Consider the following 16,045-nt stretch of genomic DNA (forward strand, 5'->3'; position numbering starts at 1 on the left):
TTTTGCGATTTGTCCCTACCGGGATTCGAACCCGGGTCCTCCGGATCGTGAGCACAACCCTTAACCACGGAGGCCGTTTTCGAAAGTGAGACACTGACAAATCGATTTCTAGACTTAAAATAATGGTATAAAACAACATGCAATACGTACGTACGGTCACGAGCATTAATATGTATACACTTTGGTACCATGTCACATTAACTTTTTTGACAAATGTAACTGTAAGTCGCACAAAATGGCAAATATGTTAGTGCGACAGAGTCCTAAAGTGGGTACATTATAATATTGCTCATGACTGTACGTACGAGTACAAAAAGCTGATTTCGGTTTAGACGAAATTAGGTAAGGAGATAGTTTGTGACATATAGAACAACAACATAACTTTTATCCCGAAACTCGACCCCTTCGGGGATGAAAAGGGAACGGCAAAAACTCAACAAGCTTGAAAGTATTATTATTTTTAATTTATTTCGAACATAAATTTAAGCCTTTAGTGACAGTTATTCCGTAGAGAGGATATAGTCGGCTGAGTTTTTCTTTTTTAAAGCACTTGTAAAACAAAGCGTTCACTAATCGGTTACCATCGCAATATATTCCCTTAAATCCCTTTCACCTTGGAGTTAGACTAAATAATTCGGATGCCTCAGGAAAGTTGGCTAACAACCCAACATCGGAGGAGTGCATACCCGGCCGGATTTAGTCCTCCCGATGGCATTCGGACTATCTCTAAGCCTTCTATTGGACCCAAAAGTATATATTATTTAGTCGTATAATGTCGTCGAGATGAGATTTTCCAGATATAATCTGCCAGCGTCTGCAACTGGATATTTGATTTGTAATCTTATTACTATATGTAGAGTGCACAAGATTGATCACGTTAGATGTTCGAAGGAAAGCAATCGAGTCTGAAATTCTCAATTTTGAGAAATTTAATCATACCAATGTGACTAGAAGTAAAATTTATTTAGGTATTTGGAAGAAAAATCTGTGCGACTAAATTTTTTTCTTTTCTTATAAAAGTACATGTGACTTTATCAAAAGAAATAGGTACCTATATTCTTGTCTGTTTAGTAAATTAAACTGTTGACTTTTTGTAATTTTTCTTTTGTTACTTACTTTTTTCTCAACTAAGAGTAAGACCTTGCGAAATGGCGTAGAACAAAAAACATCTAGAAAACATTGACAAGATAACTTTGATAATTACGTCTAATGCCTAAATGATTATCCTCCGCCGACCCGCAGTCGAGCAGCGTGGTAGAGTATGCTCCATACCAGTTGATTGAGGGGAGGTTTATGCCCAACGGGCGTATATAGGATGTTGAAGTTATGCAACATAAAACATAAACAGCCTATACGGGGCACAGGCCTTAACTCAATCAACCCTTCTTGGGGGTGGGGGGGGGTGTATGTATTATACTCCACCGTGATGATAATTAAAAAAAAATATGATTACTTAAAAGTTGTTTGCTCCAATCATCATCATCATCAGCTCATTAACGTCCCCACTACTGGGGCACGGGCCTTCCCTATGGATGGATAGGGAGATCGGGCCTTAAACCATCACGCAGGCCCAGTGCGGATTGATGGTTATTAACGACTGCTAATGCAGCCCGGAACAACGGCTTAACGTGCCCTCCGAAGTACGGAGGAGCTCGAGATGACAACTTTTTTTTGTGGTCACCCGTCCTATGACCGGCCTTTGCGAAAGTTGCTTAACTTCAACAATCGCAGACCGAGCGCGTTTACCGCTGCGCCACCGAGCTCCTCATAACCAATATAACCAGTTTGCTCCAATATAACTTGGCTTTCCTTTCTCTAGTTTTATTGTTGTTTAATTTAGCTATCTGTTGTCTACAGGCCACTTCACGCAAAATCCCAGATAAAGCTGATCAACGACCGATACACAGCTGTGACAAGCTCCATAGTCAAAATAGACTCACTACCGCCGACGGTGGAGATTCTATGCGACATGCACGTACCTTTAGCGAACTACTTCAGCAGAAAGAGGGACATCTTCTATAGAGGTAGGAGCACTATTGGCCGTATTGAGCTTTTAAATCCGGAATGCTTTGCTGAAATTCTTGAAATGCAAGTTGGAATGTTTGAAATATGGTATATTGTATATATAGGTATGGTATGATATACCTGACAGTGGATGATACGAGAATGGTATCAGGATCGTAGAAAGTAGAATTCCGTAGAATTATGCGTCATCTATTTAATTGATCTTAAGTTTATAATTAAGTATATAAATCTTGGAGATAAATTATATATTAACATTTAAAAGTTGATTTATTTACGAATATATGTATAATTGAATCATGAAAAATAAATACGATTCAAAACTAAATTAATCATTAATTTCTTCTGATTTAAGAAAAGGTTTTTCTTTTAAGTATAATAATTATCTTATAAATTATTATAATCTTATAATTATATATTTTTGTTACGTTTACTTATACATTATTTCTTATCAATATAAATTCATTGAAGTACAATGTTAAATAATTAACAATTTGTTTCATAGATCCCCCACCGACTACGCCAGACCCACCGAATTCGGCGCAAACGCAAGCTCGAGATAATGGTAAGTATTTTATCATCACATTTTCCTAATTAACTCCTATTTAATTTTTATATTTCTTCACAAAAATATTTACAATTCGCGTTCCATTATTTCTGGAAATAAGAACTCCATGGTGGATTAAAAAATGTCATTAAAGCACGCGTGTTTAATGGCCATTGTTTATACCTAAATGCAATGCAATAAGAGCTACTTACGAGCAAGTTTGTTGAAAATATTATTTAAACTTAAGTAATAATACTAAAAATAATAATCATAATTAGTAAATTTAATAATTCGTTTTTTTTTTTCAGCACACCGAGATCTTTCAACACCAATGCTGTTAATCACATCCCTAATTTATATATTCGTTATCCACATAAGGTGAAATTAATAACATTATGTAAATATATAACAGACAATAATTAGTTTTAACTGTAAATTCAAGAAGGAATAAAATGTACATAAATATTTTTGTAAGTATCTGTAGTAATTAAAGTCAAAATTCATCATGCACGATCCTATACGAAACGGTTTTGTTACTATATTATAATTCATCTTTATAATACCTGTATTATAAAGACTAACACCCTAGTGTTAGTGACATCGTAACGAAAACTTTGAGTGATGATTCAGACCATGATTCTGAGTTGATATCAAGTGGAATTTATCGTCGCAAAAGTATAAAATAGAAAATAATTTTAAAAAATACTAAAATTTTCTTGACTTTTCTGACAGAAAATTCCACTTGATTACGACTCAGAATCATGGTCTGAATCATCCTCTTCAGTATTCGTTACGGTGTTACTTACACCCACACGACTTGTATGGGCGCACTAACACCCTGTATATATTATGTATAATGATAAATATAATTTCGCATTGTGCGTGATGCATTTTAGTTGAAAAACTCTACGTCCACCTGAGCAGAATCGGAGCAGATGGAACGTTGTCAAAACATAACATAACATAACTAACACCCGTATTCTATGTTCCTCAAACCTTCCTCAACTGACGCGACTTCAAGGTCTTCCTCAAACTCAACTCAAAATTACGGAGGAGCTCGGTGGCGCAGCGGTAAACGCGCTCGGTCTGCGATTGTTGAAGTTAAGCAACTTTCGCAAAGGCCGGTTATAGGATGGGTGACCACAAAAAAAAAGTTTTCATCTCGAGTTCCTCCGTGCTTCGGAAGGCACGTTAAGCCGTTGGTCCCGGCTGCATTAGCAGTCGTTAATAACCATCAATCCGCACTGGGCCCGCGTGATGGTTTAAGGCCCGATCTCCCTATCCATCCATAGGGAAGGCCCGTGCCCCAGCAGTGGGGACGTTAATGGGCTGCTGATGATGATGATGGTGCTATGTTATGTTAAGTATGTAAAGCAAAAAATCCAGATACTTCGATTCTGATCAGTAGGTAGACAGCTTAAGTAAGTATAAATTAAAACAAAGTTTCTCTATGAAAGATGTTACATAGAATATTTTCCAAAAAACATTATTCAAATACCAAAGACGTTTCGCAATAGATTTTATATTATTACAACCGAACTCTGTCATTGAAACTGCACATTCCAAAGAACGACTTCGTCTAGTCTCAAAGAAAAAAATAAAATATGATTAATTTTTGAGCCTGTATTTTTTTTTAATAAATTGAATCCTAAACCTGTTCCTGTGTATGCTGTTGAGGGCGGCCCAAAGAGTCCTGGCGACGCTCCGTTGACCCGTAATTAAGCACTCTTGCCGTGTCATGGGAGCCAGCTGCAGCTACAAAAGATCGCGAAGAATAAAAAGAAAGAGATCTATTCAACATAGCATGATTACAAGGGCAGCTGGATAGAAATATAGAATACTAGCTTTTGCCCGCGACTTCGTCCGCGTGGCGTGTTATAAAAGAGATATCTTTGTGTGTGGGTGTGCATGTCAAATTTCAAGCATCTAACTTATGCAGTTTAGATTTTTTCATAAGTACATTTTTTTTCCCGCCAACTCCCATTTTTAAAAATACAGCCATAACTAAACTTTATATTTACTAAGGTATGCATGCATACTAGATTGAAAACATCTATCTTACGCGGTTTCGATTTTTTTATACAAATGTTTTTTCCCGCTAACTCCCGTTTGCGTGGGAATTTTGCAATATCTAGTAGCAACTAAGCTTTAAGTTAACGAAGGTACCTGCACGCCAAATTTCAAGCTTCTAACTTAACCGGTTTAGACTTTTCATACAAAAGGATTTTCCCGCTAATTCCCGTTCCCGTGGGAATTCTGGGAATTCCTTTCTTAGTGCACCTCTACAGTACCTAAACTACGTCCCTTCCAAATTTCAAGTGCCTACGTTTAGCCGTTTAGGCTGTGCGTTGATATGTCAGTCAGTCAGTTTCTCCTTTTATATATTTAGAAGATTGCCTGGTACGAAAGAGAAAAGAGATACATATGTCTCTTTCGCACTAAAAGTAAACTGCTTAGTTACAAAAGAGACGAGATATAATCACTCCAATCATGCGACGATAAATAGGATAGTATAAAATGTGTTATGGGTTGAAATCCCTCTCTAGCAGGTATTTCCGCCAATACGCTTCCTTAAATTATGGCAACATAAAGCAGCATCGTCGCGCGACATTTTCAAACAAACAAAACGCGCCATATGTCATATTTTTTTCCAACCGCCCGACTTATTTTTTCCGCCGCGTGGAATCTCAAACGAATTCAAAGTTTTATAAATTCAGTGTTGTTACCACGCATACAAAAATACAAATATACTTTATTGCATCAAAATAAAAAGAATGGCAATGACATGGCAAATCGCTTAAAGCGATTTCTTCCAGAGAACCATAAGGCGAGGAAAAATATGAAAATTGAAATTGAAAGATTGCGTGAATGATCACTTGAGTAAGTTACTTGATTACATGAGTAAGTATATTTTTCGTCTCCTTTTATCAATTTGTATTGATTTATCCATCTATGATTGCAAATTAACATATTCATTGTCAATGCCGAAATTAACAAAGATTATTTTTTCATTAGGTATATACATAAGGCTCGGATCAAACGCCTTTCGTGTTAATCATAAGTTGGGCTTGACGATTAAAGTATCAAGATTGGCTGCTCAGTATTTTCTATCTGAAATATCGGAATGAATCACCAAGCGCCTCCGAGCAAAAAGAGTATAAATTTTGTTTATCTTAAAAGAGTAGCGTTGGCCGAAATTTATTGAGCAAATAAATGGCTCAGAAGTGGCGCAAGCCTGACGGAAACTAGTTGCAGTAAAAAAGGCCAGGCCAATTTGCAATCATCCATTATTATGATAAATCGCATATGTAAATTGAGTAATTCATTCTTAAGCGGCTACTGTGCCCGCCCCATGTAGGCTTGCTATTGACCTCTTTATGTCCGTTATGATATTTTTGTACTGGTATTTTTTTTTTAAGAACGTCTAGCGCCCTTTGCCGAGGTTTTTCTTGCAGCTTCTTGTTCCCGGCTATACGGGTTGTGAGAAGCTGCAGTAGTTTTGAGCGGTTGAGACGTTCGTTATGTAAAAATCGACGATTCAAAGTGTAACTATGTTACCTATTGAATTAAGATATATTTTTGAATTTGAATTTATTTTCATATTTTCGTAGAGCGACGTTTATCTAACAGCTCGGTGACGTGTGGATACTTAGTTCATCTTGCGATGGATGTACAATCAAAGAGCAAAAGTACAGTCACTGAGCTTAGGAAATTATTTGTAATCAGTAGTGAAATTATGAACCATTAGTTGTCATAATTATAAAATTTATGTTTTTGTAGGTGTTTTTGGTCTATTACAGAAAGGACATGTAACCAGGAGGTCTTAAGTGCAACCAGTTAATTTATTACTTTGCAAGAAACTGATTCGACTTTTGCACCTCATCGTACCGCAATCGGGATGTAGTAGTGAGCTTATGGTGCTAATTCCTGTAAATACCATCTAATTTTATTTTAAGTTATATCTGTCATTTTCTTATCCGCCGAAAAGGAAAGGGACGGGTAATCGACAAGCATAAAATTTATGGAACACACGTCAATTTTAAGCACAAATCTAAACCGTCTAAAAATTTTACATCAGTCAATAACCCGACACATTCATTTACTCATTCTTCCTAAAATTAAGAGCTGTGAATCATCCGTCCCTTTCCTTTTCGACGGATATGAAAATGACGGATATAACTTAAAATAAAATTAGGCGGTGTCTGCAGGAATCGGGGCCTATGTTATGTTATAATTGTACAAAATTAATAAAAAAGGATTGGTTTCTATCGCCATACTTATAAGCTGGGTTGGAAGCGAATAAAAAATAAATAACACGTTCTGTAGGCTCTGCACGGTAACCACACCGCGCGCGGCGCCAATTATATTGAGCGCTTCGACGAATAAACGATACGAATGCTATCTACGTAGATGGACGTCAAACAGCTATTGGTCGAAGCGCTCTATATAATTCGCGCGGCGCGCGGCGCGGTTGTCATGCAGACCCGGCAGGGGGTGTTCGTTTATCTCATTTTCTATCTTGACTCTTGACAGATATAATCCTATATACTATAGTTACTTCATCCAATTAACAGAATGATTATTTCAGTATCTATTTAAGATAATATTTTAGAATAGCTTCAATGCACGATACTAATTAGAACTGTTAAAGTACGGAACTCAGTGTTGTGACTTAGGTGGTATTAATAAACTAATCTCAGTTTCGACACTGTCCTCAAGATCATGTCAATGTGTCTGTTTTTATATAAAAACAGGGACTTGAGTTTGATTTTGAGGGCAACCTCTGCTGAGGTAAGTTTATTAGTACTACCCTGAGTACAGAAACCAATCTCGTGACGTCTTGAGTCGACATTAGGCCGATCGATTTTTTTCTATCTAACAGTACTGTAAAAAAACCTCTGTATTTCTTTGATAGTGTTACGGCCCAAAAAATAGTTAATACAAACCTGCCAAAATCAAACTTTTCAAAAATGGCTGCGTGTGGCAGTAAAAATGTTTTATAAAAACGTCCGCGGCCAAATTGCAAAGTATCACCATATGCGGTTGCGGAATTGATCGAGAGCTATCAACGGTCGCAGGTGCAGGTCAGTTAGCGATTCACACGGGAATGTACCCAAGGATTGGATTGGATGTTGTTTGGAAAAATAGCTCGCGTTGTGTCCCAGTGGCTTGGGAATGACGCCGGGTTATTACGCCCGTGCCGCGTTGTGTTGTGTTGTGTCGCAGGTTTTTCCGAGAGTAATAATGGGTGAAAAAGTGCGGAATGAAAAGACTCTTTTTTCCAGAAGTAATTATGATTGAAAAAGTTTTCATACAAAGATTTACCTAGAAGGACTTACATTAACTAAATTGGAGATGTTCTTAGAAAAAGTTTATTACGATCTACTCTGAACCGGCGTGCGTGTATGAAGCGATTGATGAATGTGGAGGAAGGAAGAGAAGTGTGTCAGGATCGAAGCAAATGGAATTTATAGTCTCTGCTTACCCCGGTGGAAATAGGAGTTTATGTATGTATGTATAGTATTTATTTAGTTAAAAAGTTTTCACACTACATCCGATCCGTAGTAGTAAAAATATAAGTTTAAAAGCTAAAACCCGGCTACGGAAAAATCACGCTCTAAAAAGTATGAAACAAGATTCTTCCGAATAGTTATGTTATTTGTATGTAGTTTTATTTTTTCGATAATAGATGTTCATTTCCCATCACTATTGTACGTAATGTGTCATAACTGCCATAATAACTTGCCGCTATTTAAGTTTGTTTTTAACCCCCGACGCAAAAACGACGGGGTGTTATAACTTTGACGTGTCTGTGTAAATGTGTATGTGTCTGTCTGTGGCATCGTAGCTTCCAAACGGATGATCCGATTTTATTGCGGTTTTTTTTGTTTGAAAGGTATATCAGTTGAGAGTGTTCTTAGCTATGTTTGGTGGAAATCGGTTCAGGTCTTCAAGGACATCAGGTCGTTTGTTAAGTGTGATAGGAATGTTAATGTCAAGCTCAGTTTGCTTGCAAGCATATGTGGGATAAGTTATTTTTTGCTTTTTATAGGGTTTAGCATTTTTAACCTTTTGTCATAATAATTGAGAACTGTTTTTGGTCGGGGGTTTTTTAAATTTTTAATTTAATTTTTTTATATGACTTATTGTAGATTTACCGCAAATGGCATTAACTACTTGGCCGGATAAATGGGGGGCGCTGAGGGCTCTCACCCAAAAAAGACAACTAGCCTGAGGGTGCCCAGGCGCGAACTTCAGCTCAGGGCTTCGTCTGAGATTGTTTTCTGTCTGTTGTTGAAGTACAGCTCTTTCAGAATAGCTGCCGTAGAAGTAATGAGTCCTCATCAAAAACATTTCAAATTACGTACGGCTCATTGCTGTTGGAGGTGTTATAATATTGCCCATACAAAGTGTGTTTTTTATTTTGCTGTGTACTATTACGGGGTGGGTCAGGTGATGCTTTTTAAAAAACAATTTTATTTACGCTAAAAAGATTTATTTAAAGAAAATGTATTAGAATTATACAAAACGTAGTTGCTATCCGAATTCCAAACCCGAACTAACGATTTCCCATTGAAATGAAACTTGATGGTTCCGGAGTCCTATTGCATTGACGTCAATGCAATAGGAATTGAGTATGCAGTTTTTATTTTATATGATTACCCTGTAATTTAATATATAACAACCCCCCGAATAAGATCGAACATCACCCTTAAAATGATGTGAGATTAAAATCAGATCGAACTTGGATTTCGGTTACATTATATTAAAAATTACTGTATTAATAATAAGTTCTTATCGACGAAAATAATAAGTATGAATTTGAAGTTAAGGTGAGTGGTTTTGAGATGCAAGGATTATATTCCTTTTGACTGTGACTGGTGTCCTTATCTCATCTTCCGTGTCTGAGAAAGATTCCTGCACATTCGACATCACTACGGTCTGTGCTACTGGTTTGTTAGAACTCTTTTTATTGTGACATTGGTTAAATATCTGGACTAAGCATGTGGAAGGATTATTTCGACACAGACGTTTTCTACATCTATAAAGTAAATATAACAAAAATATTATTCCTAGGACATAGCTTAACGATATATAATGAATGCCATACTTTTGCATATGAGTTGGACTTTCGATACTATTTAATTCCTTTTCCAGGTAATCTAAATGCACACTAGCATGTAACAGTGAATCTAAGTTATCAATATTTGTAAGCTTATTATAAGGTAATTTTGACAATGTTTTGTTCAGTTTAGTCCTTTCACAACAATCATCGAGTATTATGTTAAAGTCAGAAATTGAGTTTGTTACATTGGAAATGTAGTTTTCAGTAATAGGATCAAATTGTAAAGTTTTGTGAAAAGCTTTACAGTTTTTTGGCAATTTTAAAATACCAATAGAAAACAAAATTTCATCATAACTGATAGGGTTGTTCTTACAAGTGATATGGCATTTGCCTGGTTCGGATTGGGCAAAGAGCCACCTATTATTACTTATCTTATGAAAAATATCTACATGTCCATGTAACAATTTAACTTCACAAGAATCGGGTAAATTTTGTACTACTTCGGTGATTAAGGTTGTTTCACACGTAGGATTCGCAATTGTCGAATATACGTTCGTTAACACGCACACGTAACACTTGCCACTGATCACTTTACACTTCTCAATATCTTTTATCGGTGAATAAAACATATGATCAGCTGTAATTGCTACATAAGAACTTGTAGGTGCAATAAGTACAAAAGTATCTGGTTTTGAAATGTCGTAAGGAACGGGTAAAGGGATTATATTAAATAGATTATAGGTTTGAGGTAAGACGAGCGGTATCTTGATTAACATAACTATTCTGTTAAGGTGATAATAACAAACGAGTTTAGAAATGTCTAATAGCTGATGAATGTTTTGTAGAGTTAGTGATACTGCCAACTCATGGTTTTTAGGAAGAGCATTCCTATGCTTATCTAACTCGTTATACAATTGATAAGGGCTAAGCACAGTAGGATGTAATATATTTAGCTTTGCAAAAAGGATAGCATTATTTACATCATCTATATCGAAAGATAATGTTAAAATTATAGCTTCTAAAGAATTGAATAAAGAACTTAATTGAGATTTTATTTCTAGCTTATCGTTAGAGTTACTAATCTTATTTAGCATATTATTCACGGTGTCCATATTCTTAAGTAAATTTTGTTCGTTTTCATTGACCTTAGACATAGAGTTATTAAAATTTGAAATAGTTGACTTAATTACATGTATATTGTCTCTCATCAGGTAAGACAACTGTTTTTCGTCTGTCTGTACCTGTTCAATTGCGTCAGTGAATTTAATCGCATCTTCATTGTCTAAAGTGCCGAAAAAGGTTTTTAGGATGGAGCCCCCAAAATCAATGAGACCTCGTTTTTGACGTCGGGGTTGTTCATCGACAAGTAAGTATGATATAGAAGAAAATTTATTGACATCAGTTATATGTTGATTATGTAAAGCAGACAGAGAGTTATTACAGTCTGTTTTTAGCTTTGACGATGAAAACGAATTGCAAAATAAATTTACTCTTTCGAATAAGAACTCCGCTTTATCTAAATTAGGTTTAATATGACTTATATCTAAATACGTAACGACATTCCATTCGCCGTTAGTGAATTTGACACCTAGAAGTTTGTCGAAGAAAAGTCCAGGACTATCTCGGATTTGTGAAACGAATTCACAAATAACCGGTGGTGCGGCCCTGGAATAGATAGAGACGCGCGTTATGTTACGGTGATAAGGTTTGATCAGCTGCGAGTTTTATTTCGTCATAGTGATGACGTACATGTTTTCTATTTATAAGTAATGTGACGGTGTGGTGTCCATTTAGCTTAATGATTTGAAAAGGACCTTTCCACACCGGTGATAAGGCTTTATTTTGTTTGTGATGGCATTTAATGTATACCATATCGCCAATTTTATAAGTTGTAGGTTTAGTACGTGAATCATAATAGTTTTTTGAGCGTTCTTTTGAAGATATAATGTTTTCTTTAGCTTTTTGTCGGCTGTAACATAGGCGATAATTAAGGGCTCTGACGTAGTCGGTGTATGTATTATTATCTAGAGAGTCAATACTACTCGGGATATAAGGTTTAAAACCCAGCAAAAGTTCCATAGGCGAGAATCCTGTAGTGCTATGGACGTTTGTGTTATACGCAATCATAGCGGTAGGTAAATACAGATTCCACGTGTGCTGGTTTTCTCCAATGTAAGATCTTAAATACTCTTTAAGAGTCGAGTGGCTCCTCTCTAGAGCACCACATGTTTGAGGGTGATAAGGAGATGCATATATATGCTTTATACCGAACAACTTTTCTAATTGCTTAAATACATCAGAGCAAAAGTTAGTTCCCTGATCTGTGACTATCATTTTGGGAATACCTATGTGAGATATATACCGAACGAATAATCTGGCCGTTTCCTCGGCCGAGCATGTTTGCAATGGATAAGCCTGTGAATATTTAGTCAGGTCGTCTTGCAGTGTAAGAATGAATTTGAACTTATGTTCGTGAGTTTCAGGGAGAGGACCGACTAAATCTAGGAAGACCTTTTCGTTAGGCCTTGTGGCAGTCGATGTTATTATCATCGGCGCACGATTCACTTGGCGCAAAGGCTTATTTATTTGACACGAGCGACAATTTTTTACATAATCATCAATATCTTGGCGCATGTTTTTCCACCAGTATTGAGATTTGATTCGATCAAACATGCGAGATACGCCGGGGTGTCCGGCTGAGACAGAATCGTGATTATCTTTTAAAATGTTTTTGACTTCACTAGGAGTAGGATATAGTATTGAATTTCGATAGATATTTACTTTGATTCCCGTATCATGGAATAGAAAAGATAGAATGTTGTAAATTTTAGTGTAAACTATTTTGTTAAAAGGATCGGAAAAATCTGAGATTGCGAATTCCTTTTCCTCCAAATACCAGTATTTGATCATATCTCTGTATTCGCGTAAGACATTGAATATATCCTTATAAGACATTTCGTCATAGTGATTGAGACGAATAAATAGATGAGTAAAGACATGTTTATCATTACTTGTGGAATAATAAGTGTTAAGTACACGATCGATGTCTCGGATATTTGGTTCGCTTGTGGAGGAATTGATGATTTCTGTACAGTATGGGACAGATTCATCTAAGTCAATTGACGTTGGATAAGCTATCAGTTTACACTTAGCTTTAAGTAGAGATTGATTGTGTTCTTCAATGATTGTATTGTAAGATACGTCTGGCTGACGGTTTATTTGTAAGAATTGTTCATAAGTTTCGGAAATAGAAGGACTCGGGTCATCGGACACGCGAGGTGATGAATTAGTAGAATTAGAATTAGAAGGATTACGAGTTGAATCCGGATCTCCAAAATCATTTAGAGCGTTGACAGGGCAACGAGATAAAGCGTCTGCATTACAATTAAGTTTCCCTTGTTTATAAATTATTTCGTAGTCGTACTCCTCCAATTTTAGGCGCCACCTTATTAATCTAGAACCAGGGTCCTTGACATTAAAAAGCCATACAAGTGGCCTATGATCGGTGACGATTTTAAATTTTCGACCATATAAGTAAGGTCGGAAAGTCTTCACGCCGAAAAGGATAGCTAGAAGCTCCTTTTCTATTGTGGAGTAACTACCTTCGGCCTTGTTGAGTGTTCGAGACGCATAGGCAATGGGTTTATCCTTACCTATGTCGCCTTGCGATAACACGGCTCCGACAGCGTAGTTGGAAGCGTCGGTAGTGAGAATAAATGGTTCGTTAAAATTCGGATATTGGAGGAGGGGCGCAGATGTTAGTTTATTTTTTAGAATATCGAAAGATTGTTGTTGGTCGTATGACCATTTAAATTCTGCGTCCTTTTTAAGAAGGGAAGTTAAGGGTTTGGTGATTTTGGAGAAGTTTTCGATAAATCGTCGGTAGTAACCAACGAGGCCAAGAAAAGATTTAATGTCTTTGGCATTCCTTGGAATAGGGAAGTCTGTGACTGCCTTGATTTTATCGGGATTAGGTGACACACCTTTATCCGTGATTATATGGCCTAGATAAGCGACCTCGCGACGTAAGAATTCGCATTTATCTGGCTGTAGTTTTAGATTAAATTGACGAAGTCGGTCGAACACGAGTTTTAGTTTTTGAATGTGTGAATCGAGATCATGAGAATAGATTATGCAGTCATCGAGATAAATATAACAATGTAAACCCTGGAGCCCTGTTAGAACAGTGTTCATCAATCCTTGAAATGTTGAAGGGGCATTTTTCAGCCCGAAGGGCATACGGGTGAATTCATAATGTCCTGAAGTACCATTTGTGATGACGGTGAAGCCGGTTTTCTCAGCGTCTTCCTTTTTAAGTTTTATTTGATGGAAGCCGCTGACGAGATCAAGTGTCGTAAAATACTTGGAGTGACCTAATTGATCGAGGATGTCCGTTATTAACGGAAGTGGATAGATCTCGGTAACGGTTGCGTCATTAAGCTTCCGATAGTCAATGACTATCCTCCACTTTTGTTTCCCTGACGCGTCCTTCTTTTTAGGGACTACCCAAACTGGAGCACTCCAAGGTCACATTGAAGGACGAATGATATTTTGTTCTAACATTGTTTTGATTTGGCCTTCAACTTCATCCTTATGGCATTCGGGAAAACGATAGGATTTTACATGGACAGGAGCAGAGTCCTTTGTATTGATTGAATGTTCCAGTGCACTAGTGAAAGATAATGGTTCTCCCTCCAGATGAAAGATATCTGTGTACTGAGAACAACATTCAAGTAGACGTTTGGATTCCTCGTTATTAAGATGATTTGCTCGTATAAGATCGAGGACTTGTTGATTCCTATCGGAATGTAAAACGTGGACATTGTAAATGTCTTTAAAATCATCTTGAGATGATATTTGTGTTGAAGACTGCTTATCATATGGAGTGAGATTCACGCGGTAATCTCGAATGATGATCTCTGATTCAGTAGTATTTAGAACAGATAAGTTAACTCGACCATTGGGCTTGAGAAGAACGATACAATTTGCAATATATACGCCGTCCGAAATAAAATGGTCAAGGACTAAACTTTCTTTAAGATTTTCGTACTCCTTTAGATCATTAGAAATTGAGCATTCGATTATGGCTTCTGATCGCGGAGGAATGGCATATGTGGGCCGATTGAAGCGGATTGGTAGAGAATGACCTCGCATATACAAACAGTTGCGAGAATATCTAATATCGACATCTAAAGTTTTAAGAAAGTCGTTGCCTAATATGCCATCGTAATTTAATTGAACATTGTCACTAATAGCATGAAACTTGAAATCGAAAGTTATAGTGGAAGGATTTTCGGATGACGTAATGCAATTGAAATTGATTTGGAATGACCCTAAGGTTTCACAATATGAGTCATCATCGCTAAGTCCCTTTAATTTAATTTTTTCGTTGGATAGTGAAGGTTTATTCGTAAAGTTTGCTAGTTTAGCTATGCTGACGGTTGAACCGGTGTCGATTAAGAAACATAAAGGGTGTTCCGCATAATTTGTTTTTAATAATATATGCGGTAATGAGATTTTATGTGAAATTGTGTTTACTTTATATATAGTATTGTTTTCCGACGAAGTAGAGATAGAACTCATAGGACCTTCACTATTTTGAGAGTTTTCAGGATTTAGCAATGGATGACTATTTTGACTCAACGAAACAGTGTCTCTCGTAATATGAGAGGGTTGAGATTTAAGGGATGCAACATTTTTATTGCGACTCAACGAAACAGTGTCTCTCGTAATATGAGAGGGTTGAGATTTAAGGGATGCAACATTTTTATTGCGACTCAACGAAACAGTGTCTCTCGTAATATGAGAGGGTTGAGATTTAAGGGATGCAACATTTTTATTGCGACTCAACGAAACAGTGTCTCTCGTAATATGAGAGGGTTGAGATTTAAGGGATGCAATATTTTTATTGCGACTCAACGATACAGAGTCTCTCATATGAGAGGGTTGAGATTTAAGGGGTGCAATATTTTTATTGCGACTCAACGATACAGAGTCTCTCGTATGAGAGGGTTGAGGTTTAAGGGGTGCAATATTTTTATTGCGACTCAACGATACAGAGTCTCTCGTATGAGAGGGTTGAGATTTAAGGGGTGCAATATTTTTATTGCGACTCAACGATACAGAGTCTCTCGTAAGAGAGGGTTGAGATAGAGATTTTGAATTAGATTGGCTCTTGGATACAGTGACTCTCTTTGGAGAGTTTTGAGTACAGGCTTTAGCATAACTTAAGGAAGCAGTGACACGAGAGGATTTAGCATTTACTTTTGTGTCTAAACGAGCAGAATTACGTCGACACGTGTCCGTAATTCTGTTTACTAGTTTAAATTATCGTTATCACATAGTTCGCACGGGCCATCCGAGTTGTTATACGACTCCGGCTCCGATTGCGCTTCGTCCGCAACATGATT

General features: G+C 36.9%; 2 protein-coding genes across 4 annotated transcripts in view; one reads left to right on the top strand and one right to left on the bottom strand.

Annotated features, from left to right (window-relative positions):
- The window catches only part of LOC126382405 (uncharacterized), a 71,278-nt gene extending 68,152 nt beyond the window's left edge, over positions 1 to 3,126 (top strand). For all 3 annotated transcript variants that reach the window (XM_050032262.1, XM_050032261.1, XM_050032260.1), the window contains exons 5-7: positions 1,858 to 2,024; positions 2,528 to 2,587; positions 2,878 to 3,126. In XM_050032262.1, the coding sequence (XP_049888219.1) occupies positions 1,858 to 2,024; positions 2,528 to 2,587; positions 2,878 to 2,951 (301 nt within the window). In that variant the 3' untranslated portion in view covers positions 2,952 to 3,126. The remainder of the gene's footprint in view (positions 1 to 1,857; positions 2,025 to 2,527; positions 2,588 to 2,877) is intronic.
- Positions 3,127 to 9,397: 6,271 nt separating this feature from the next.
- Positions 9,398 to 11,020, bottom strand: LOC126366468 (uncharacterized). The gene is made up of 2 exons (XM_050009576.1): positions 9,881 to 11,020; positions 9,398 to 9,535 (listed from the first exon to the last, which is right to left on the bottom strand). Exons 1-2 carry the CDS (start codon positions 10,841 to 10,843, stop codon positions 9,398 to 9,400), a joined length of 1,101 nt encoding a protein of 366 aa, XP_049865533.1. The 5' UTR covers positions 10,844 to 11,020.
- Between the last annotated feature and the right edge of the window lie 5,025 nt (positions 11,021 to 16,045).

This window comes from Pectinophora gossypiella, chromosome 4 (assembly GCF_024362695.1).
Source record: "Pectinophora gossypiella chromosome 4, ilPecGoss1.1, whole genome shotgun sequence".
In the NCBI taxonomy this organism is placed as follows: domain Eukaryota; kingdom Metazoa; phylum Arthropoda; class Insecta; order Lepidoptera; family Gelechiidae; genus Pectinophora; species Pectinophora gossypiella.